The sequence below is a fragment of the Fundulus heteroclitus genome, chromosome 19, assembly GCF_011125445.2.
Source record: "Fundulus heteroclitus isolate FHET01 chromosome 19, MU-UCD_Fhet_4.1, whole genome shotgun sequence".
NCBI lineage: Eukaryota > Metazoa > Chordata > Actinopteri > Cyprinodontiformes > Fundulidae > Fundulus > Fundulus heteroclitus.
Window position 1 is genome coordinate 14,672,906 of NC_046379.1, and position 26,950 is coordinate 14,699,855.

A 26,950-nucleotide genomic window follows, 5' to 3' on the forward strand; every position below is an offset into this window, starting at 1 on the left:
AATAGAATTTGCACAAAGTAGATTGATTTACTGTTTGATTTTATTCGAAGCAGTCAAGCCAGTTGGAGCGTGAAATCCAACAGAGGGCGCTATTAAGCTATGGCTTGTGAATTAAAAACTAATAAAAATAATTCAGGGGTAAAATACTGTATATATATATATATATATATATATATATATATATATATATATATATATATATATATATATATATATATATATATATATATATATATATATATATATATATATATATGAATTCATGGTTTCTCCAATGAATTCACAACAACATAATTTAATATTTTGTTACCATTCGTGGAGACTCTACGCAAGTTGGCATTTTTATCACATAGCGCCACATTTCTTTTTGGAAAGAAGAAACCTTTAAAGAAACATTTGCGTCCAGATTTGCCTTTCTTGTTCTTCTCTCTCTTTCTCTCTCTCTTTTAATTTTATTTATTTTTTACTTTCCCCCCCCAGCAAATGTCTCTTTATGGTTTCTGGTCATGTTTAAAGTAACCCACGGTTATCATGCAAGTTTTGGACATAAATTCCTTAAACGCAGCACAGTAAAAATGGATTATGATCTGAGGACTGCTGAAGTGGAAATAAACCCGTTGGAGGATGTGCGTATAAAAGCACCAAACATTCCTTTTTAAATCTCTCCTGCCCCTTTTATTTTTTTACCCCACAATAAGATTAGTTTATAATGAAGCTTTTCATATGAAACTGTTCTTTTCAGTGAGCGCAGGTGTACAATCGGGGGGGACGGAGATGGAAAGGGGTGGGGGAAGAGGGGGGGGGGGAAGCTTGAGGAGTCTCACGCCTAGGTGCGAGCAGATTATTCAAATAGGGCCCAAGTCGTAGAAGTAGGGATTGGAGGCTTGCCTGGCGCACAGAGCTTATATCACAGCGCTAACAGACAGCGCTGAGCGTCATTTGGACTCTCGCCTCTGACGGGCGCATCACGTCTCTGGCTCCGCCGGACGCACATGCACCAAGTCATCGAAGGAGGGACGGACCGCGACCCAAACACACTAACTGGTCCCCTGTCACTTGCTATCAGAGAGACTTTTGGCTTTTTCCTCTGCTGGGAGACGCTTCGTAGAAGTCCTCCATGATGCTTGGAGCAGTTAAAATGGAAGGACACGAACATACCGACTGGAGCGCCTACTACGGAGAGCCCGAGGTGGGTACCTTAAATATATATATTTATATATATATTTCCCCCGGTCTAAAGCCGATCCCATTTTATACAACTCAATATTAGCCCTGAGATAATATTAACTTTGTGATCAAATATTGACTTGAGGCGCCTCCAAATCCTCCCCCATCTCCGCGCAGCGCGCTATCCTAACAAACTTGCTTGACATGTAATGGGGGGAGGAACTCCAATAATAAAGGAGATTATTATTTGTTTCATTTTTTGCCACGTTTAACCTTAATAAACACCCGTAGTTTTTTTTTAGGTTTTTGGGTAAGGGGATTGGTTCACCAAGTGTACTTGTGTTGCAGAAGCGCCGCGATGGCTCTTAGAGGCATTTGTAAAGCCTTTGCGCATTTTAAAGCATTTCTTAATTGGTTTTATTTCTTATATCATGCTTGTAAATAATAAATATAGTTCTGATGTTTTCTCAACTTAGAACAACACGTTTTAAATATTGACTCTTGATTATTATTATTTTTATTTTCATTTGAAAAATTATATTAAATTTAATTAATAAGAAGCTTGTGTGTGTAGGAATTATTGTTGATGTTATTGAATGTGCCAAACTCACGGATGCCTCTCCCCCCCCCACACTGACAGTGTTACACCTCGGTTGGCAACATGAACACCGGCCTGGGAATGAACTCCATGAATACCTACATGAGCATGTCCGGCATGAGCACCACGGCCAACATGACGGCCAACTCCATGAACATGTCCTACGTCAACACCGGCATGAGCCCTTCCATGACGGGCATGTCGCCGGGCACCGGAGCGATGAACGGTATGGGCGCGGGCATGACGGCCATGAGCGCAGCGCTGAGCCCGAGCATGAGCCCCATGACCGCGCAGCCCGCCTCCATGAACGCCCTCACGTCGTACACCAACATGAACGCAATGAGCCCCATTTACGGACAGTCCAACATCAACAGATCCAGAGACCCCAAGACTTACCGCCGGAGCTACACGCACGCCAAACCCCCCTACTCCTACATCTCCCTCATCACCATGGCCATCCAGCAGTCTCCCAGCAAGATGCTGACGCTGGCAGAGATCTACCAGTGGATAATGGACCTGTTCCCCTTTTACCGACAGAACCAGCAGCGCTGGCAGAACTCCATCCGCCACTCTCTGTCGTTTAATGACTGTTTCCTCAAAGTGCCCCGGTCGCCCGACAAACCCGGCAAGGGTTCCTTTTGGACTCTCCACCCGGACTCCGGGAACATGTTCGAGAACGGCTGCTACCTGAGGAGGCAGAAGCGCTTCAAGTGCGAGAAGAAGATGTCGCTGAAGGACGGCGGGCGAAAGTCGGGAGACGGCGGCTCCTCCAACAGCAGCTCGGAGAGCTGCAACGGCAACGAGTCGCCGCATTCCAACTCCTCCTCCGGCGACCACAAAAGGTCCCTGTCGGACATGAAGGGGAGCCAGGCCCTGAGCCCGGAGCACGTCGCCGCGGCCGCCGCAGCAGCCGCCGCCGCCGCCGCCGCGTCGCCGGTGTCGCAGGGGCAGCACCTCATGTCGCAGCATCACTCCGTCCTGGCGCACGACGCTCACCTAAAGCCGGAGCACCACTACTCGTTCAACCACCCGTTCTCCATCAATAACCTCATGTCCTCGGAGCAGCAGCATCATCACAAAATGGACCTGAAAACGTACGAGCAGGTGATGCACTACTCCGGGTACGGGTCCCCGATGGCCGGGGCGCTTTCTATGGGCTCCATGGCGGGGAAAGCCGGCCTGGACTCCGCGTCTATACCCGACACGTCTTACTACCAGGGCGTCTATTCCAGGCCGATCATGAACTCCTCATAAAGCCCGTGGACTCTCTTCGCCATAGCTTTGTACATTTGTAAAAAACAAAAACGGAAAAAAATATAGACTGTGTATAATATGTATTTTTGACGTTTGCCACCGTTTTAGTTGTCAAGTTTGTTAGTAGGCTAATTGCTTATTTTGAAGGAGAAGATGTGGAGGATGACAAAAAAAAAAAAAAAAAAGGATGAAAATGTGACGAGATCTGTTCGACTGAACTGGACCCCAAAGATAAAAACAAGAAAACAAGTTGCTGTAAGATAGCTGACACCCGCTCATCGGGATTCCTAAATGAACTTAAATGCATCACAGGATTTGTTCAATCATTTGTGTAATTCCTATTTATGGCTTGTATATGTGTATTCTTGTAGTGACAAGAACAGAATCTATATTAAAGTGTTACTGGTTTTGTTTTCTGAATATGGTGTATTATTATTATTATTATTATTATTATTATTATTATTATTATTATTATTATTATTATTATTATTATTAGCTTCATCACATGTTGATATCAGGACACATATTTATCACATAAAAACTTTAGGCACTTTTTGGCATTCCATATATTTTGCCTTACTTATAAAAACGTTTATCTAAAAACAAAACTATCATCAACAACAAATAATGATTATAAATCATTAGAAATTGTGGTTTTGATTTATAATGGCTTCAAAAGCTAAACAAACACATTTCTTGTTTTTTTAAACATAAAAATATATTTCCATTGACGTAAAAACAAGTGTTTAAATGCTTAAGGAAAAAAATCTTCTTTAAAAGGAAATAAAAACGTAATGAGTAGATAAAATACCGCAATAAGAAAAACTCCAGTGGTGCCAGGCATGTTAACGGAAAATAGTCCCATAAATGGGTGTGGGCTGTTTTACATGTATTTATGCAAACTTATTCTAAATTGTGGAATAGTTTTCTCGCCGCCGTGCTTTTCTAATAAGGCCCATAATTTCAGTCGGGGGATTAATAGCTTTGCGGGATAAAACCGAGACAATGCTCACAATTTGTCTCCCAGGAAATGCAAACAAAACAAATAAATGCTAATTAATCCCAAACATAAACGGAGATATTGATGCACCAATTAACCCAGCACCAAGTCTGCATTATTTTTTTAAATGTGCAATAAAACCGACACAGAAACAAACAAAAAAAAAAAAAAAAAAAAAAAAAACAAGGTTTAAGAGGGGAGATAAAACAAATTTTTTTAAATAAACATCTTGCGCACCTTGCAAGAAAGTATCACGGTGCCGTGATTTCGCACCCATAATTGCAAATTCGGGTTAAAACCAATGCTCCATGAGGATGTTTGATCAAACATTCAAATTCCCCCACATACAGTGTGCCAATCAAACACCATGCATGCCTGTCAGCGTCCCAGTCGTGTCTCCCCTCCTCTCTCTCTGTATCAGCGCACGCACGCACGCACGCACGCACGCACGCACGCACACACACGTTGTAAAGTTTAGATCAGTGAATGAGATGAGCAAGTGTCATTGTCAGATAGAACAGCCTCCCGCTGTGCAGGAGAATAGCTGCTGCACAGGAGGCCTGATTTGGGGGAACTGAGCTGCCTGGATGTAATGCTCTAACTTCTCTCCCCACAATATGGGGCTCCATTGTTCACTCCTTATTCTTAAAGTAGCGGGACCCTCCCTTCTTGTTAGATAAGGCAGACTAGTTGTCGTTCACATATCCCCCCCTCACCCCCTTCCCAAAGAAAAAAAACTGAAAAAAGAAAAATTCAAGACCTGGGACTGCTTCTGCTCCTGCACAGGCCAAACTTCCCCTTTGGAACTTCTGAACACGTAGGGGCCAAAAGTGTGCGTTTATTCTCCAGACCCTCTTTGCAGCCCGCACTTTAAACAGCGTGATCTGCGAATAAACAAAGCCAGTAAACAATGGAGTGGAGGCTATGCCCGCATATAGGAAGAGTACACACACACACACGGACACACACGCACACACGCACACACGGGCACGCACAAACCAAATTGCACAAGTGTAAACTTTGAATCGGACGCTCTGTAAATTTACACAGACATTAAATTTCGTTCTTTTCATTTTAGACATATAATGCTAAGCTGATTTTTTTTTATAGCGCACTGATCGATATCTCTGTGAAATAATCATTTTTTTTTTTTAACTAGCGTGGCAGTGAAATCTTTGCTTTGTAGCTAAAGTCAACAGTGACAGAGTTTGAGCTCAAATAAATGCTGTGATGTCTGGAGCCCTTTGCAGAAGGCAGAAGGCAAGCTCCTACAATGGGCTTCTGTGGGGGCTTGCCAACAAGCACCGGCTATCTTGCACAGGTATGGAGCTTTTATTTTCCACCACATATCGCGTTTTGACTTTGGCCACTTTGCTTGAACGGGTGAAACGAGCTGACGGCCGTTCGTGTGCATGCACGCATGAGGGGGGGCAGAGGCGATGATATCCAGAATTCAATGGGAAAGGGGATCTATTGGATTTCGCGACTGCGGCGCAAAGTTGAGGAGATCTGTGAGTTTCTGTGTACCTGACGCGTGAGAGAGATGTCTCTGTGCTCAAACAGTATTTTGATACTACAAAATAACGTTTCATATTTTCCTATCAAATAACTATGAGTTCCTTAGTGTGATATGTAGAGCGTGTTCCTCTATTCAGGTGCATTTATATGAGCCAATGGACAAGTGCGCTGCGTGAGCTTGGAAACCACGTTGCTTTGAACCAGACAGGATAGTCGGCTTGCGGATGTCTCCACATGTCCGAGGGACATATGAGACCTGAAGACATGCAGCTGGTTATTTTTTGCAGTGTGCGGCTGATTGATATCCCGTTCCCATGAGCGCAAATTTCGGAAAAAAAGGCGCTTTCTGCTGCCTTGAACCTGCCCCGCTGGTATTCGATTCAGCTGCAATGACTTTTGTTATGACATAGTTTAATCAGCAAAGAACAAGGGGGAAAAAGTGCATAAAAATAATACATGTTGCAATTATAAAAACTGCAAAAATAACTGCATTATTATTATTATTATTATTATTATTATTATTATTATTATTATTATTATTATTATTATTATTATTATTATTATTATTATTAATAATAATAATAATAATAATAATAATAATAATAATAATAATAATAATAATAATACATTATATACAAATGCCTTTGCAAAAAAATAAAATAATAAATCTCCAGCAGGCTTCAGAATGAAGAGCTCTTCTACAGCCTCTCAGCCAATATTAAACATTTGCCTCTCAAAGCAGCTTTTACCCCCCCAGCCCTTTGAAGAGGGGGAGTAACCCTGGTCCAGACCCCTTCCCAGCGCGCTCTGAGATCAGGGATGGTCTTTTGGATCTCCGCAGATTCAAGGAGCTTGGGTCTGCTCTGGTAGGAGGGAAACGTGCAAAGAGGCCGAAGGATTGCACCTTTATTTTCCTCCATATAGCAACTTTATGTTGTAGCTTTTGAATCAGGGAGGATAGCACGGGTTGTTATAGCAACGGAAAAAAGAGGATGTCGGCGCCTGTTTATTCTTCTTCTTCTTCTTCTGCTTTTTTGTTTAACCCGCTAACCTGATTTCTTTGCATTTCTTGAGCTCAAATTAGCATATTTCTTGATTAGGGGCCTGCAAACCGGACCCCCATTCTCGTCGAGAGACAATACACCCAGGCGCATCTTTCACAGCCATTTGCAGGGGTGGGGGGGTTGACTCCAGAAAGGTGCATTCAAATATCGCAGCATTCGAGAAAGTCTGAATAACTTGGCATTTAGCGCGGATTACGAGCACATATTTCTGATAATCGCGTTTAAAGATTTTTTAAGACAAACTATCCGTGTCGCAACAATGATCGGCAATTACTCCTTTTTTTCCTCATGCCTTTTAATTGCCTCTAATTGCTCCAATCTTCCAGAGCTAGACATTGTAATGCCTATAGGCGAGTTTGGGCCTCTGTGCTCTAAAAAATGACTCACATCATAAGCCAGATATGAGCATCCACCCAAGGGCGTCAGCTCTAATGGGACTTCCTTAGTTAATACAAGTCCACCGAGGGGAAATGTAGAGCTATAATATATTCCTTATATATATTTTTTTTGCAATAATTCGAACGGCATGGTCCGCAGTAATAAATCTTCGCTTTGTCAAATAGGACTTTCATTTTCTATTTCTGGCTCTGTTCAGATTTATTAATTTAGTCACGCCGGGGGATGGCATGGCGGTCTGCAGCCCGCGCAGTGCGCGGAGCATTGCCGCACCTACATGGGCTGCATGCGCGCCGAAGCCCGCGGACTGGAACACCCAAGTAGATCTGTCTCCACGGAGACGGCGGGACACCGGTCCAACAAGCTGTAATTCTGTCTCAGCCTTTTGCAGGGGAGGGACCGTCCACACTAGCCCGACTTAACTCCTCTTTCACCAGAAATACTCCTAATCCCATATCTTAGCAGGGCAAACTGGCGTCCCTCAGTATATTAAAGGGACCACAAAGTCAGAACTCCAAGCCACCCATGGTTTCACAGCAGGGCGGCCCGTCCCGGTGAGGCGCTCCGTGCCCACCAACCCATCCACCGTGCGCTTTTATTCCTATTTTTTTTTTAATCTTTTTAAATTTGTTTTTATGTCCCGCACTTATAGAAAACCACTTTTACTTATAGAAAAACAGGTAAGATAAATTCTATTAGAACATGTGCACAATATCACACACAAAAGGCATTCGTTTAAAGTATTTAATTAATTTGACGTATTTGAGATGCAAAGGGTCATCGTGACTAAAAATACTCACTAAGTAATTTTTGATGACAGCTGTTAGCCGGTTTCTATTGCCACAGCTACACAAACCATAAACTATATAACAATAAAACTCTGCATCAATAAAGTCCTTATTATAAAGGCAATAATATCCCATACAGAAAGGAAAATTACATAGATTTTATTAGACTGCAGGTCAAAATGTACTAATCAATCATAAACCCACTTGTATTACGGTGTTTCATGAAAAAAAAAATAGAAACTGGAATTTAATATTTTAAAACATAAATGCAATTTTCCAATTTAATAATTGTTTGGCTACGCACAACAATTTGGATCTTCTTGAAGTTTTTAGCTCTAAATTACAGATTTAAAATTGGATTTAGATGTATTAATCATAAGACATTTTCCTGGAATCATATTCTATTTAAGTAATAAAAATGTAAATAAAATGCAAATGCATAGGTAAATCAATAGGTCTGTTCTGACCTTTTTGATGTCAAATAATGATCATTTATTTTTTGGAGTGGTTTCTGACTTTTAAACTACATTTGTTTTTGGAAGCAAATGTTAGCGTTCAGTGATTTAATCATAGCTGGACCTTTTTTGTTTGTTTTATAGTAAAAATACATTTAATGATATAGCAGAAATTTACTCTGGGGAGTTAATTTCCTCCTCAACTCGAACATTTTAAAGTTTTTATTTTGACCATATTTTAAGTAATTAATTTTTTACTTTATTTCAATCTGATTATTTACTGTTTCTTTATCAATACCCTTTGAATGTAAGTCTATTTTAATAACTCCAACACACACGCATACAGACATTTTACAAAATCTATTTTAAACTGCCAATAGTTTCTTTTTTTTTAAAATTAGTAATAAATTTCCTTTAAAGCCTTAAAGCCTTTCTTGACGTGAATATTATTTTGTGCATTTAGAACCATGCAGAAGATTAGATATAGACGATGGAAATAAAAACAAAAAATGAATTTGCGAGAAAGAAAGATGCAGAAAAGGAGAGGGATGACCCAAAGGGACGCGTTGAGAATGCGGATGCTAACTGTGATGTGCCCGCACTCAGTTCTGACACGACTTTGTGACATTCCAGTGCAGGACTCCTTCAAGTCCTGAGAGAGAGAGAGAGAGAGAAAAAAAGAGAAAGGGAGACAGAAAGATCCATCAACAATGCCCATTGAGTACTGTGAGGCAACAGCTGGTGGGATATGCTGTGACCTAAAGGCAATCCATTCAGGCCTGGACGGGGTGCCCCTCTTTACCCTGCTGCTTTTATACTTCTGGAAATGGATGGATGGTCAGTGTTTATTCTCATCATGCAAACTGAAAAGCAACAGCCTCAAAGAAACCGGTGAATATCAATCGTCGTTAACCAGATTGCAACTTTTGAACTGGAGCATTCCATAGATGGAGATAAAACTCAGACTCCCCGGCAAAGCTTTTGGTTCGGAAGGAGCTCTGAGGTGAGGCCCAGAAGGGAGGGTTAGATGAGCTTCTCAAAGCATAAAGCATCTGGAAAAAAAAAAAAAAACCTTTCTGCAAGATAATAAAAGTGTGATCACCCAGGCAGAAAAATACTATATTGGATGGAGATTAATATGGAGTCGGGCATCAGCTGGAAGTGTTTGTGTTCACTTGTGCATCTAGCCCCTCTTTGACAATTCCACGGGCATTTCCCTTTGGGCCTCGCGCCTGTCTTGGAGATCAAACCTTGCTGGCAGAGCCACCATAAAATGATATGTCAGTCAGGAGTGGTAAAAGGATGCCTGCTAGACTGTGATTGATCTGCCCTGGTTTCTTTATTCCCCCCGAGACTCGATACATCCAGGTTTCAGATTCCGCTCTCAGAAGCGGCTGATGAATAGCACCACATATATATGCCTTTTTTTTTTCTCTGAGCCGTTTCCACCCAAAGTGGCACATTTCGCAGCACATGGTCATAATGTGCGAGCCAAGTTGCCGCAATATTTCCTCACTTCCCCCCCCCCCTCCTGAGCTCCTGTTTCAGGAAGTGAAAGCGCGGCTTTGCCAACCAATCACATCGAAGGACATCCAACTCATTAAAAGTTAATGAAACCTATAAACGTAGTGCGCCAGCGATTCATTTAAACCCCCAATCCAATCTCCTCTCTCTGCGAAGGCAAACAAGCCTCTGTGCCCCTGGTGCTGTCCTCGGAATAACAAACTACAGAATATTTTGTCCTGCATATGTTCACTCATGCAGACATGTGCACATTGATAGGACACCTTACAATGGGACTTGTCCAATTTAGAAAACAGCTGGGCTGGTGTGCTGCAGGGGGGTAACTTCGTTAATCTGTCCTTGGAGTTGAATATAATGCATTTGCCTTACACTGCCCTGCTTGTCAGAAAACTGCGGCAGCGGGTATGCCATTTCGACATTCATGAGAATCACTGACATTCAAATAATGTGCCTATTTTAATACCATACATGAGTGAAAGCCAGATCTGGGTGGAAAAAAAGCTGTTTATACATCGTCCCATTCATGCAAGGGTCTTGATCCATGTGGCAGGACAAGGCCAAGGCCCTCTGCCCCCCCCCCCACCCCCCCCTTACATCATCCCTCCATTTCAGTCGACTTCATCAGAAGGCAAGTGCTGCTCTTAATATGATAAAAAAGCCATCAACAGCAATGGAGTTCCACTTTAAGGGTGTGAGAATAATAATAAGAAAAACAACCTCCCTAATTGTCTTTCAGAGCTCCATTTCACACAGCCTCCCTTGGGAGACTCAAATTAAATTCACTCCATGTATGTAGCCACTGTCAGCCCGCTAATGAATTCCCATACCCTGACTTGAATCAAATTAATCCCCAATTTAATTCCACATAAATGGCCGCGTTATTTATAAAGGGGAGACGGATGCGCGGATGAAGGATTGCGGAAAGCTGGGAGGCGTCTACCGGGCCGCTGAGCAGATTATAGTGAAGGATGAATCCTGTATGTTTTCCCCGACAGCAGAGTAGTCCCCTGATACACACTATTTAACCCTCGCCTGCTTGACGCTGACAGAAACATCTCACCATTTGTCACCCAATATCCTTTCAGATTAGGGAGTCAACCGGCAGATTTATTGGTCAGAGCCGTGGCACTCTTATCTTTAAGTGCCACGGAGAAAGATAAAAACGTGAGGGCGCACGTGTTGCGCTTCACAGGGTTAAATTGGTGGTGAGTAAAAAAAACACATGGCCGCACAGTTGCCTTGATAGGCAGAAGCAAATTTTTTGCCCCATGCAAAATATATTTCCACGAAGAGAAGCTGGATGTTAACGGTTCAGTATGACTAGATGCTCTTCTCCATAAAGTAGCAGTTTATTTGTTTTTTTTTAATATTTAAACTTTTATTTGGAAAGGCAAGTTACAATTACTTTGTACATACCAGCTACCACCACAATGGAAGTATGAGCAGAAATAACATAAGCCAATGTGGTATTTTCATATCATAACCAAACATTCATAACAAAAAGACTGAGTGGGGGGTGGGGGTGGGTCTAGTCTTATTTTTCTGACGTTATGGGAAAAGCACAATCAAAAACATAGCTTTTTCATCATCCTGAACCAGGGTACAATACACATTACAATAGTATCTACATGTGGTAGACATATTTAGTCCACAGCGATTACTGATTTTACATAATTTGTCCATTTAGACCCGATAAAGTAGCAGTTTATTTATTTTAGTAACTCAATTCAAAAAGTGAAACCCATGTATGATAAAGATTCATTACATGCAGAGGGACTTGTTTCAAGTATTTATTTCTGTTGTTTAAATCACTTATTTAGAGCTAATAAAACCCCCCAAAATTTGTTTGGAAAGCTAAAATATTACATAAAACCAATAAATACCATTGTTACAAAAATCTCAGGCTCATCTCAGAAGGTATTTCTACTATTGTGCTGTATGCACATTCCATGCGTGGGGCTCATTTAGCATGAATTACTGCATCAAAGCGCCGCGGCTTGGATGCGATCAGACTGCGGCTCTGCTGAGGTGCTAAGGAAGCGCAGATCGCTTTAATAGCAGCTTTCAGTTCTTCTAGATTGTTGGGTCTGGTGTCTCTCATCTTCCTCCTGACAATACCTTGCAGATTTTCTTTGAGGTTCAGGTCAGGCCTGCTTCCTGGTCAGGAACAGTGATACCATCATTAAGGCATGCATTGGTACTTTTTCGAGTGTGGGCAGGTGCCAAGTTAGCATCTCCGTGAAGCTTGTCAGCAGAGGGGAATGTCCTGGTAGACAGCGGCACTGACCTTTGACTTTAAAGAACACTGCAGATAAACAACAGACATTACTCCCTAAAATCATCACTGGCTATGGAAACTTCCCACTGGACAGGAAGCCCCATGAATTATGTGCTCCCTTCCAGACTCTGGGAACTTTGATTTGTAAATAAAAGGCATAATTAACTTTTATTTTAAATAAGGACTTTGAACCATACTCTAATTTTCTTATAAACCAAGTTTTAGGACAGCAACTGTAAGCCATATCCATCAAAACTAGCAAAAATAAACAACTGAATTATATCACTCAATGCATAATGGTTCCATATATACAGTATGATTTTAACTTGTTTATTGAAATACTGGAATAAATGTGTTATTCTTTATCAATTTTATTTTAATCCGCTGAAATAAATGCATAATGTATCCCAGGATTACCACCATGATTTATTGAAGTCAGGACTTGACAGGAGGCTTTTTTTAAACAAATTGCATAACACAAAGCAGCCCTGTGACATACTGCTGAATGCATTTTGGATGCAAATAAAATGGTCCACCGCATTACAAAACACCTCTGAAAAACGTGTCGGCTCAAAGTTCAGTTACTGATGTGTGGTTTTAAAGGCTATAACTGTTCAACTGGCATTCCATGTTGAAAATAAAAAAGAAATTAATTTCATCACAAAAAACAGTGAAAAATAAATCTGGCCTGAATGAGTTGTTTATTTAAGATTAATATGACATCTTAAAGTGTTCAACAAGCCAGCAGTTTTCATTTTAACAGCGTCGAAATGATAATTCTGCTAGTTAAGCACAAACATATCCAAGCATTAACTGCTGTGAAATGAAATCCAAACTTTAATTAAGCTCTTCCTCCCTTGAGTGTCTTAATATACTGAGTCTGGCTAGATTTGTTGTTTCAGAAAGAATGGTAAATTCACCAAAGCTTAGAATGACATAAATAACATTCATTGCATTGTTTTCTACACATGTTGCTGGAAATCTGTAGACCATAAAACCTGAAGAACAGGTTCAGCAGTTAAGAGGCTGTTCCCAGGCACTAACTGTGCTCCTATTTTTTGATGAACTGGAAATACAGTAAATATTTCCACTTTTTAACATAAGTTTAATCAGTGATAATAAAGAGATTAATTCTATTTTGACAGCCTCCCCAACTGTTTCCTAATAAGGTCAAGGCCTCACATTTGTACAACTGCTAGTGATTAGATTTGAGCAGGATTTTCATGTAGACGTTTTGGTTCATTGTTTGATCACATTCACCATCCACCATGTGGAATACGGCTTAATGTGTATAGCTTGAAGACCCGTACAGAACATTTAAAATACATTTCTGTTTTTATTTAAACTTTACTTACCTTGCAAAAACCTTGTTTAGATTAAAAGTTTCTTTTTCAAGAGTCTCCTAAGCAAGACAGACAGCTGTATAGATTAAGGAGACAAACTAGAACAACAAAAACACACATGCATAGACATAATCATAATTGAAGCCATTAATAAGCCTGTTTAAGTGCTCAAGAGACATGATATTCCATGTACAGTATATCATATATATATATATATATATATATATATATATATATATATATATATATATATATATATATATATATATATATATATATGTATATATATATATATATATATAGTTTTGCCAGTCAGTTTGTGACCAATTTCAGGTGTGAGGGGTAATGTCTTTAAAATGTATTTTCTTATGAATGTAGGTCTTTAATTAGGAAGGGAACCACATTCAAATTGCCTGACAAACTAAAATCCACTAGTGCCTCACTGTGCCAGTAGAGTAGTCGGCCCATCCCACCTAAGCATATAGCAAACAATTAATAAATCATTCAAACTTTATTTCTAGTGCATCTTCCAATGACACATTGTACTGTCCAAAGTGCTCTACAAAATAATAATTAAAAAAAGAATAAAATAAATAAATACAGAACACAAGAAAACAAAGACAAAGGTGTGTAGATCGTTTACGATTAGTTTTGAACATCAAAGCTCCATGACAAATTGTAAATTGAGCTTGTAGGCTTTGGAAGGATGCCCATAAACATAACTCTTACCTCTATCATCAATAAAATAAATAAATGTAACAGCAACCATTTTTTACCATCACCATACACCATTTTTTTTTTTGGGCCTCTTCTTCTTTTGGGCGTCGATTGTTTTCGTAGCTTTCCGAAAGATCTTTCAGTGTCTATGTGAATTTGGTAATGTACTTTTGCTGGGGCAGAGTCTAAGGTGCTAAAATAATGTTCGTCATTATTTCTATGCTGATGATTTTCAGCTGTAATGTTCCCTCTGGGTTTCCGTACTACAAAAAATGCCTACTTTCATCTAGTGCCTTGCATAAATCAAGAATTTGTTAAATGTTAAGTTTCTCCAGCTCAACACAATATAACTAGAAACTCTGATCACTGCTTCAATAACAGGACTATTGCTACTAAGCAACAGTCATGTTATTGAGTAAAAGCTAAATGTAACTTATGTCATTACAAACATAAGTTACATAAGTAATTTGTTTGTATTTTGTAAGGAACCAGTCTAAATTTAGACTACCGAGTGAATCAGGTCACAGCAGCTCTGTCGTTTAATGTTCCCCAAGGCTTTGTTCTGGGCCCTATTCTTCTCTTACTTTATGCACTTACACTGGATCAGATTGCAAAAACACTATAATAACATCCATTATTATGTCTATGCTGATGACATACTGCTTTACTGTTCTTCTGGGGTGTCCAAGCTTCACAAAGTTTGTAGTTTTAATTGAAGAAGTGATTAAATGAGTTTTCTCTAGCTTAATGCAGATAAAACAGCAACTTGGATCATTGCCACTGATAACGCGATTGTTGTAATCAAGCAACATCTGAAGATGTCGAAGCACCTTTGTACTGTTGAGCTTTAGAGATCCAACTAAATGTCATCTTGAACATAATTTCAAACAATCTGTAATTGCTTTCATCAGTTAAGGATTATATCTGAATGTAGATTGCTGGTGTCAAAAGCTAGACTTTAGATGATGATCGGTTCATTTTTGTTTGAACTAACCCGGATGTTTGTCATTTTCTTTAACTGGTTTAACAAATGAATGTCATATATAGAATACAGATTGCGCAAAAAAATGGCACAAACTGGTACAAATAAAAGAGCCCATACCCCAGTTTGGGCTTTCCTGTACTGGTTGCCAGTTGATTTTACAACTTTAGTCCTAACTTTTAGGGCATTAAATGGAAAAGTTTCCCAATATATTGCAAACTTACTACTGCAACCTTTTTTTTTTTCTGCTCTTGTGCTCTTTGATCTTGAGGCCAAAGTTTGCAGATGGTCCCACTCACTCGTTTAACACGTGGGGATCGATCTTTTAAGTCAGTAGCACCAAAACTTTGGAATGCACCTCCTCTATTTTTTTTGCTGCATTGACACGATTGGCTCTTTTGAAAGGCGGCTGAATGCTCATTTAAATAGTCAAGCTTCCAGTTACATCCTAAACTTTAGTCTTTCGTGCTCTGTATTATATTTTATGTTGTTTGATGCTGTCTATCCTTCCCTTTTAAGCAATTGTATTGTTTTATGTGCTAATTTAATATTTATTTTGTTACGCGGTGACACACTTAAAGATATTTTTCTGCAATACGTGCTATATGAATACACTTCACTCACTTAGTCACTCACTTGCTTACTCTCTTACTTTCTTACTTTTAAGCTTGAAAATAGAAAAAAAAAAGGAAAAAAGCTCCGTTGGAGTTTGAGCTTTGTTTTAAATCAGCATCTGAATTTAAGACATAACAGACAGAGAAAAAATAAGTAAAAAGCCCAAATATTTGTACTGAGAGACACACTCCATCTGGGAATAGTGTTGATGAGTGGCAGATTAAGATTTTTTTTTTAAAGATTTTTTACTTAGAACTTGATTGGACAGTATTATAAACCAACTGCAGCTGAGCGAGGTTCAGGGTGGATATGAAAGCTGAGATATATGTTACTGTATCATCAGCGTAAAAATTAACATTTGCAGCAGTGACATTACTGCCAACGTCATTTATGAGCAGGATGAAAAAGACTGATCCTAAGACAGACGGATGTATGATATACTGTGTTTAGTTATAAATTAACCATTAGCATGGGAGGAATATAAGAACGACAGACGGTTGTGAAGTCCATTTGGCCATTTAGGGAATATTTAAGAGCCTTTAAAGCTCCGTCCACCAAATGTCTGAACATCTATGGTTTATTGAGGCATCTGTAAGCTGACACACTTTATTGCCAGGGTTGGCTCCTGCACCTACCGTCCTGGAATAGAAGAAAACACATCCACACAAAAAGTTTTCTGTTTGCCTTTGCTCTTCCAAATCCTTAACAGCCGTGCTGTAGCCAGTCACCATTCACTCCATTGTGCTGTCAGCAGCAACTAAACGCATCATTTGTATTGCAGGAAAACCAACCCAATATGTATCCAACACCAAATGTTTGTCGACTACCAAAAAAAAAAAAAAAAAAAACTCCAAAAAAAAAAAAAAGGAGATGGGTGGGGTAAGGGTGGGGGATGGGGGGTGGCTTCTGCATAATTTGGTAGAAAATATTTTACCAAACATTTGGTAATAAATCTAAGGCAAAAAAAAAAAGTAAAATAAAAAATAATCGGGCTTTGGCCCTGAGGCTTAAAGCAATTAATTCAGGATCCTGACATAAACTCTCCAATCCTTTGACAGCTTGGAGCCGAAATAAAAATGCTAGTTCTCCTGGGAACGGCAGGAGATAGCTGGCTCTTTTTTGGACTGTTTGCTCACTGGCCCTGAGAGCAATCTTCCCGAGTCAGAATGAAATGCAAGGACACAAACAATGTACCGACGAGAGAATAGGAGATGGGGAATGAACAGTTTGGACTATTTGCTCAGCAGAAGGGCAGCCACAATGGCCGGCCCATGGCTTTCCCATGCATCAAGCCTCTTAGTCGTAGGCCTCCCTTTGTTGCCTGGTTTCTTCTTCCCTGGCCAGATAAGAGCCCAGCTGCCCTATACTTTTAATTCCCATTGTACGCCATACTGTATGGTCATTTATCTGTCTACTTTTTGTCTGTCGTGGTGGTTGTTGTCTAATTGAACAGGTTATCGCATGTGTATCTCTGTTGCTTGCATGTGTGCTCGTTTAGAGGTTGAATCGCTCCCACTTTGCCATAAAAGGCAGGGTTTAGGCCGAGGAAGGGGGGGGGATAAGGCCTGACCTTTCTCTTCGTCTTGAAGAGGGAAACACAAGTCAAGAACAGAGTGTGATAAAGATGCTTAATTTCAACTTTGATCAGTTTAACCCCATAAAGCTAAACATCTTATTTTTATGCAACCCCTGACACCTGTGCCTCTTTAACAAAGTTACTATGTTCCTAAAATACCTTTTGGATTAAGTAAAGATATTGCTGAATATATATTTATGCATTCTTTATCTTTTTGATTTTAACAAATGTTTAAAACGTAATGCATGATAAAAAAGAAGGAAACCAGGAACATTTGCAATAAACATTTTTCCAAGCATAAATAATTCTTATTCTTAATGCTAATTTTAAAAATCAATGTGTTAATTGATTCGTTATGTTAAACAGAATTCAATGTTTTTGTAGAGAATGAGGTTTCTGGGCTAACGGAACAACTTTGTTAAAAAGGAGTCTTTTTAAAAAAATCAAAAAACAACTTTTTTGATCGTTATATGGTTAATGGTGCAATCATCTTTATATTGAATGGAGAATCTTTTTGGCTGTAATGACTAAATGACAACAAAAGCCTAAGGTGTCCACTGTGATACAACACCAAAAAGAAAACTGGGGAAACCAGCCTATTTAATATAATAATAATGTTTAAACAATAAACATAATGTTGCGTTAAGTGCGAACAATAAACAAATACATGTTATGAAATATAACATTTCATTTTTTTTATGTATCAGTCCTTTGAAAAGTTAATTATTTGAAAAGTTAAACGGTATTATTAAAGAGACTTAGGTTTGTGAGCAAATTAGTTAGAGTTATATATGAGATTTTTTCCCCCAAATATACAATAGTTATAATTAGTTATGATGCGTGCATGACGGCAAAAGATTAAAACATTGATTATGGTACAAAAAACAGAAACGAAAAGGCGATGTTTAGAAGAAAAATCCGATAAAGTGTCAAATGTTTACAAAAATCCAAATTTTCTTGTATCTGGATTTAATGGATTAACAATGATCTTTCAAAAATCAAGAACTAGTTATCGTCAGATAAAACCTGAGACACGTGGACTCTTCTCTGGAACCTAACAAAGACGTTTCCAGTTAAAAGAGGGAACCTTCGGAGGATTCTCAGGGGAAAAATAAGATGTGGCCACTGTAGGAGCTGGTTGGTTGGTTTGCATTTACATTGACCTGTTCCCCGTCAAATGCGTATTCCCTATCAATCTGTGTAATGCCGTCTGCGTGACAGGAAATGGAAGCAGCCTGCTTCTGAGGTCGGGGCTGTGGAGAATAAAATAAGAATGGGAAAGGATCACAAACAAACAAACAAATAAAAAAAAAAAAAAAGAGGAGCAGTGAAATGCATAGGAGGATCAATACACATAAGACGGAGGAGCACATTCATGCATGTGAGCAGACACTTGCCAAAAAACAAACACGCCCATCCCCCTCTGTAAAGGTTGTGGTGTCAAGACCCCTTGGGTGGTCAGACCGAGGATGATTTCGACACAATATGATGTTGTGAAGCATCCCTTTGAAAAAAGAAAGATGCTCAATGCCTGTTTTTACTGTCACATTTGTATAAAGCTCATATGTTGTGTAAGCTTCTTTTTCTTCCCCCCCCCCCTGGGGTTAAAATGTATTTGAAGAGAGTGATGATCTGTGGTTACAAAAAGCCTTTTTTACTCACAGACACAGCATGAAAACTGTTCTTTTTTCCGCCAGCATGAAAATACGACTCATAATGACTCCACAATGGTTTATTCTAATGGCTAAGCTCTTAATCTATCAGATCAGATTTCAAAGTGCTAGAAGCTGTGCCAAGACAGGTCCCAGGAAGGAAAACCCTTGTGTTGGGGAGAGGGTGGGGGCCCCCGAAATTTTTAAATGCGGGACCGGAATTCATTATAATAAAAATGAAAAGATAACGGTATGATGCGAAGGCACCCTCAAAAAAATAAATAAAAAATCAGCATCCATCAGGAAACAGTAAGTGCTTGTTTTCGCATCCGCCTTTGGTGCACCAACAGCGCTTTGCCAGCATGTCAGACCTCAGGTACAACAAGATAAATAGCTGTCTTATGTGTGCTTGTGAGAGCTAGGCTCCTTGTGGGGTGGTGCTCCCAGCTTCACGCTCCAGCAGCGCTGAAATAAAGCTCTGTTCGAGGCATTTCAACACCGCTTAAGGTTGTCCGTTGCCGTGTAATTTATGAGCTGAGAGGACTCCGCTTCTAAAGTTAACCGCGACCTACAATCTTCCAGCATTCATGGGTGGAGAAAAGAGCCGCGTGAGTCATAGGAAACTTACAACACTGCTCCAATTACCTGAAACAGTCTGAAGGGTGCATGTGGCTCTCTCTCTCTCTGTGGTGTTTGGTTCAGTTGCTAAACGTGGAGGTGATGTGACCCAAAGTAATTGGATGTCCAGGTACTTTAACAGGTTAGCTGTTTTGCCACCTGTAGGTCAGCGTAGAGGTGGCAGGATGTGGAGAGGAGCGCTGGCTTTTAACCATATGGCCCTCAGTGGGTGGTCAGAAGGAAGGAAACAGACAGACGGAAAGACAGCCAGGCTTGGTTGCATGTACATTTAGAAAATAGAAAGTATCCTTATAATACTGCGTGATAAATGCACAAATACATACATCCATATATATATATATATATATATATATATATCAGATGGAGAAACTGTATTTGGGTTTGCAGCTTGTAATCATTTTAAACCTGCCAATTTTTTTTATTTATGTGAGATAACTCATGTTTGCCCTTTGCAAACTTATGATTGTACAATTAGGTTTTATTGCTCAGGTACCACATAAAGGGAAATTGGACCACACATTATCAGCTGAATTGCAGGTTACCGCATCATAAACTTAAATATCTGCGTCATTAGGCTTTCTTTGTATAATAATCATATTAATAAAAACAAACAAAAAAAAGAGCACAACATAACATTAACTAGCATTTAATTAAGATTAAAATAGCATTTACGTGCTAAAGTAAACATGCATCCCAATTTGTTTTTCCTATCTCATTTGGAAAATAGGGTTAGGGTTAATATATATAATTAAAATGATATATATTGCATACCAGGAAAAAAAGGAAAAACTATGTATATATATATATATATATATATATATATATATATATATATATATATATATATATATATATATATAAATATATATATATATATATATATATATATATATATATATATATATATATATATATAAACATTTAAATATGCATGCGCTTTACCGTGTTTTTGTCACATAAATACTTTGAGCACTTGGTTAAAAATTTAACCAGTGTAAGGGTCATTGCTTTGATCCAATGAGGGTTAACATAACCACTGGTTATTGTGACCCAGTTCACATTTTTAAATCATTGCTGGGTTAATAGATTAAAGAATACCTTGAGACATCCCTAACACTTTTAGACATCTCAAACACTTTAAGCTGTGCTTTCCAAAAAATTTTAAAGAAACTGAGGCAAATTAACAGTATTTGTACTTTTAGTTGAATTATTGCAATTTAGTTAAAATTCTTTTAATGTGCATTGAGATTTAGAGTTCCATAAATTTTTTGCAAAGGTGTAAAAATGCTGTAGTGATAAAAGAAAAAATGCAAAAATGGTTTACTGTTGTTTGCATTTTTTTTATTATAATTATTTTTTTATCTTTACTGAATTTTCAGGATTTCTGCTACATAATTCCAAGAAAAATAATTTGAATCACCACACATCTCAACTAGACACCACTGCACCGTCACGTTACCTTTTTAGCAGTGTGTGAATGTCAACACCCGGTAAACAACGTCAACACACGCGGTTAAATGGGACGAGCCAGTTAACTAAACATTCCTGGGTGTTCCCCGTAAAGGTCTACCACTCTTCTACCGAGCTGCATTGACCCGTCTCACAATCCAAACCCCACTTGAGAAACAAGCGACACGCATTTTTCTTCGTGTATTTTAAATGCACAAAGCAACACCAAGACCTATCGAAGTGGCAACATTTTCTCCCCGGCAGCATGGTTAACACATATGATGCAGCGTTTTGGCGTTCTCGCGGCGAACGTGCTTTCAAACGGGGAACAGCGCTGCAAGGATTTGCGAATTTGGGAGTATAATTCCGGCCCCGAGCTTATCTGCACACCCAGACTATTTGAGTGTTTTGAGATGCGGGCTCCCCGAGGACGGATCGAAGGCGTCCTAGTAGAACTGCACATCAAATAAATAGGAGGATGGGATTTATATGGAGGCTGTGTCTCTGTCAAACAGGGCTCTGCTGACTGAAGTGATCCCCACGGCCCGAGCGGGAGGAGAGGAGGGAGAGGATGCCTCGGAGGGAAGAGGGATAGCTTTGGAGGAGCCTTGCTGATGCACTCGTGTTCACACAAACTCAAACACAATGTCCCCTCTCAGTCCTAGGCTGTGACCGGCCCGTGGCATTGCCCAGGTATGTCAACTATGTTTGCCAAGCCATCCATCAGCAATGCTCCTTCCCTCTTGAAACGGGAACTTTTGTTGGAAACATGCACTTGTTCAGCCCGTCGTTTGATTTAGTTCAACTGAAATCATTTACTTAAAACCCGAGGCTGTAGATTTATTAGCTGCACCGCTTTTTTTGTTTTGTACCATTTTTCCTCCTATTTGAGGCTCCGCGGTGCAAAAGTGCACGCCGAGGCTAGTTATTACAGTTTAAAGACGTTGGTGGCCCTTATCGCAAGTGACCAGGGTTAGCAAATAAACACGCTATAGAGAAATTGAGCTGCATGGAAGCAGGGAAAGATTTATAGCTGCATGACGCTCGCACATGACAAAGGAGTCCTTTTTTTTAACTTTCTGGTTCGGTTCAAAACCGAATGAAAAGAAAATGTTGGACGACAGAAAGACGTTATTTGTCATTTAAATCATTCCTAGACGAATAAGAAATACCAGAAACCAACATAAATAATGCATATCATGAGACGTAAGCGAATTCCTCCTGGTGACGTAAGCACAAGCGTTCACTGTTGTTGGCCAGGTTGAACCGACTACAATAATCTCAAAAGGAACCAATGTGTGGGCTGGTATGTTTGCTAAAGCACCCAAAGTTTGTGAGTTGGAGCCTGACTTCATTCGCTGAAACACAACCTTCATTTATCTTTTGCCTTCCACTCAGTGCGAGAGAGCGAGAGAGAGAGAGAGCAGATATCACCAAAAGTGCCACGTTAATGATTGACTCCTGGCGCGCTGAGCATCCTGGATCGAGTGGCCACTTTGCCTCCACTTGTGCTGCATTTTCAGCTGTAAATGTTTGTGGTACCACTATCCTCTTCAGCTCCCCATACAGCCTTATTAGCACTGAAGGGGAGGTGAGGGTGGGGTCGGGAAAAAAGTTTCAATAAAGAACCATTGGCATGCTGAGGTAAAGGGAAGTAAAGAGTTTGTCTCTGACCCTTTTAGCGCTTTATGTGAATGTGGCTGAGCAAACCTATTCTCCCCCTCTTCCAGATAAATCTGGCCCTGCTTCGGTGAAAGCAAGTTCACGTATTTGTATTACTCCCCTGCTCCAAAGTCGACTTTGACAAACTTGAAATGAGTCCCAGGCTCCTCATTCACAGTCCAAGATGAAGAGCAAACTGAGATTAGGGGATGTTCATTAATTGCAGGGTCAGTCCGGAAGACATTTCTCTTTTTATTGCAATGCTGCCAATTTGTGACAATGCCAAAATTTTCATTTTCTTTTCACCCATTTTTCATCTTTGAATGTGACAAGCGTTGCTTAAAGCCACAGTTCACAAAGGATGTAGCAATTAGCGAACGGAGAGAAAAAAAGAAGCACATCTAGATTCTTTTTTTAAAATAACATTGTGAACTAAGAGTGCATTGCAAGTCTGTACATGTTGATACCATGTGATTGTTGCAGTGTAGCTGCCTGATGTGTGGAAGATTGATATTTCTTTTTCTTTTCCATTTTTATTTCTATTGCAAAACAACCAAACGTTTATGTGAAGTTCTGTAAAACGTTTCAAGCAGTCAACTGCGGTATATAACTCTATTAATGTCTTCTTTTACAGTAAACCTGATTAGCTAGCTCTGGAAGCTAAAGCTAACTGCTTATAGGACACGGTTCACGACTAGTACAGACTTTTTCCATCTTAAAACAACTACAATCTCAAAAATATCATTGCGGTTTATGCAGGTTCCATTTTTATAAACCATTAAACTGTTCCCACATTTGTATTTGGTGGTTAATTACACAGAAGCAGGTGATTATTTGCACAGTAAAGGGAAAGTAGGGCACAGTGCACCCCCAATGGTCTTCCTGTGTGAAACACATACTGAGGGAGGTCATGTGAACTGTTTGAGGCCAGGGTTAACGGTCTGGTATTAAAGTAATATGTAAAATGCTTAACTTTGATATGGTTTAATGACATGGCAGTTTAAAGATTTTAATGCAACTGTATTAAACCAAATCAAATTAATTTGAGCATTTGCAGTAAGGTCAACGTGATTCATTGTATTTTTGATCAAATACAAATGTTTGACACAAGAAGCCAAGCTTTTTGATTCAAATGCATTTTTCTTGAGCGCTGAATCAATAATATGAAATGCGAACCTGTGCAGTCATGTCAGATATGTATTCATTTTGGGCTCCATACCTGCTATTTTTGAGCTGGCTACAGCACTTGCCTGTACCAGGACTGTTGCAGCTAACGTTAGGTCCAGAGTCTTTGCTTGTGGCTAGATGTTTGTATGGAGGCCTTCTTCTCATAAACTTGAACACAGTTTGTTTCTTGTCATTTTCAAAGTATACAGTGAGAGCAGCAGAGCTACAATGAACATGAACACCGGAGCTAACCGGATACATAAACACTAGAAGTCTGCATGCTTCCCTTTTATTACAGCCATGCATAACGTAAACCTCTTATGAAATTATGCACAAAATTATGAATTTGTGTAGCCTGAAAAATTTGCTCAAAGCCATGTGGATGGAAATACACCTAACTCACACTTTCTTTTTTTCTTCTTCTTTTGCAACATTTTAAAAGTTTACTTGAAATTCACATGAAAATTGGATGGAAACATAGCTATTAACAGCTTCTACCCCTTTCAATAGAAATTTGCATCAAAATAGTTAACTACCACCTTAAAACTTTGTCTTTGTCATATCTTAAGACAACACATATCACATTTCGGAACATGTTGCCGCTACACTGCAGCAATCACATCGAGATACGACACAGCTTAGGAGCTTTATCACCTATTGCTACAATTAAGACATCCTCAACTCACAATCTTTAAATGGATCCTGATCGGTTATTAGTTATTGCTGCATCATGGTTGACAGTTTGCAAATGTCGTGTAGGCCTACAAACGGAAAGTTTGAAAAACTCTGAATGACAAGGCTAAGTGCAGCTTCGGCAAATTTGCATCTTAGGCTAAAGACATGAGTAAAAAAACATTAACGCACTGTAATTTCACCTTATGTCTCTGTTCTATCTACAGATGGATGTTCATGTGAGCGGACGCATTCTGCACTCCTCACTTTCACTTCCCTGCACCGGTCGGAGCCGAAAGCTCCTTCCTGTCGATGTACTTGGCTATATCTGCGTCTGACCTGTCTGCCATATGTAATATCAAAGCCTCTGTCAGCACGGAGCTGAATGGGAACAAAAGAGAGGCCTCTATTAATGATTAACTGTTCTAAAAGCCTCGGCTTTTGTATTCCCATGGTGCCCAGGCTATCTGGCCACCATGTGACATGCTCACAGCATTTTTCGAGCAGATTGGGGGAAAGCTAGTGAGCAAACACAGGTGCTTTGGAGCAGCGGTGCCGACGCTGTCAGGGACAACCACAAACAAGAGCAGCTATGCCTGGCTAAATGAATCCCCACCCCTCCCAGCGCCATCACCACCTCCTCAACCCCCCACTCTGTCACCAGCTAACTTGTTTGCTAGCTCCCTATAGCTTTCTCCTTCTGCATGGTCGCCACAATCCGCCCCCCCCCCCCCTTCCCTCCCCTTCCTTGCACAAATGCAATGTCTGCCGCAGCCAGGCTCCAGAACTTCTCACACTCTCCAAAGAAACAAACAAATAAAAGTGAGGACGGCCGACCACTTCTTTGAGGTGATGGCATTTGCTGCGGTCATGACTAGTGGGAGAGCAAACAAATTAATGGTGTCCATGTTTTCACTTTCTAAACTAAACTAAAATAAACCAAACGTCTTTTAGCTCAAGTGGGGCAATACCACTGACCCCGGTGTCAAATGCTGCGTAAAGGTTGCACACTCTTGCACTTGAAATGTTGAGAGGAGGCCATAAGAAATTAACCAGGACTTGAGCACAGCTGTACATAAGTGGAATAAAAAAAAACGAATAGGTTATATAGCTAAAATCAAGGCGAGTCATTGTTTTAAAAAAAGAGGATTTTAGCAGCCATAACAAAAGGCATCTGAGGCTCTTAACCTTTTCATCAGAGTGACTCGGGGTGCTGTGTCGTTCGACTTTGATAAGACAATCAGATGATAGGATGGCGTTATCTTAACACGGCTTTTCCGGCTGGGAGACAAATGAACAGTGTGTGATAAAGGGAACAAAAGCTTTGCTCTTATTGGCCGGTTCCTCCGAGAAAAGGAAAAATTATCAGCGTGGAAAATTCACATTAGGTGCTGGTATTTCATTTTCAATTTGGTACTCAAGCCAGGTCCCAGGGACAGCTTTATTTTTTTTTTTATCACTTAATATTTCTATTATCTGATGCTGGATTTAAGGTTAAAAAACTGCATTGACCTGAACCTGTAAACCAGTAATCAAAGGATAAAGGGGATGAATGTACTTCATAAAAAAAAAAAATGTTTACATCAGGAAGAGAGGGAATGTAGATGTAAACATGAACGTAGCAAAAGCAGAAAAAAAAACATCTGGTTAGAAGAGATGGAAAAATAAAAAGAGAAAGAGAAAATGTCAAAGCTTTTTTCTGGTGTTTGAGGCAAACGAGTTCTCACAGGAAAAATTGTGAAATGTGATTTCCTCTTGAACCGTCCACTGATCGATGAAACATCAATTCTCTTCTGGGTTCGCTGACTTTTGCAGCCTATTTCTCAGTGTAAGAAAAAAAAAATGAGTATACACAAGGATTCGCTCAAAGTTTTGTTTGCCCACTTCCCCGAGAAATGATTGGAAAAATATTAGTGTCCGTTGGAATGAAATGTTAGCCCTGTGTTGGAACTAAAAATAATTTAAAACTAAAAACACCCTTATATTCTGCGAGGATAATATATTTAGTTTTAAGAAAATGTGTTCTGTGTTATTTGAGATACCATTTTTCTCTATTACCCCCCATGTCCTCCAAACACTAGACATCCATGGCCTTTATTATGGCTTTTTAAGGTTGGTCATTCTTTCTGTCAAAAATGTGTTGAATGTGTGACTTTTTTAGCTGAAATGTTCCATCCAAATTTATTCAGAACAAAAACTTTGAATACTTAGGCACTGTTAGCCTATTTAATCAACCAAAGTAGCCTTTATGAGGCTGTCTTTTTAACTTTTACTTTTCAACTCCTCATTCATGTCTTGAATTTGATTTGATTCATTTTCCAAGTTTTGATAAGTAAGGGAAAAGATAAATAAAATTTAGTACAGAAAAAAAAATGTTTTCAGACTTTATTCCTCCTTGCATTACACAATTGAAATAAAGCAATTTAAAAAATAA

The 26,950-nt window shown here is 39.6% G+C and overlaps 1 protein-coding gene and 1 long non-coding RNA gene across 2 annotated transcripts; both read left to right on the forward strand.

The window, feature by feature from the left end:
- The first annotated feature begins 852 nt into the window (after window positions 1-852).
- On the forward strand, window positions 853-3,439 carry foxa2 (forkhead box A2). Its single transcript, XM_012862121.3, has 2 exons — window positions 853-1,189; window positions 1,808-3,439. The coding sequence occupies exons 1-2, from the start codon at window positions 1,118-1,120 to the stop codon at window positions 3,017-3,019; spliced, it is 1,284 nt and encodes a 427-aa protein (XP_012717575.3). The 5' UTR covers window positions 853-1,117; the 3' UTR covers window positions 3,020-3,439.
- A 1,797-nt stretch (window positions 3,440-5,236) lies between these two features.
- Window positions 5,237-26,950, forward strand: LOC105925983. Its single transcript, XR_001166206.3, has 3 exons — window positions 5,237-5,340; window positions 21,531-21,708; window positions 24,744-26,950. It is a non-coding gene; the product is annotated as an uncharacterized LOC105925983 (long non-coding RNA).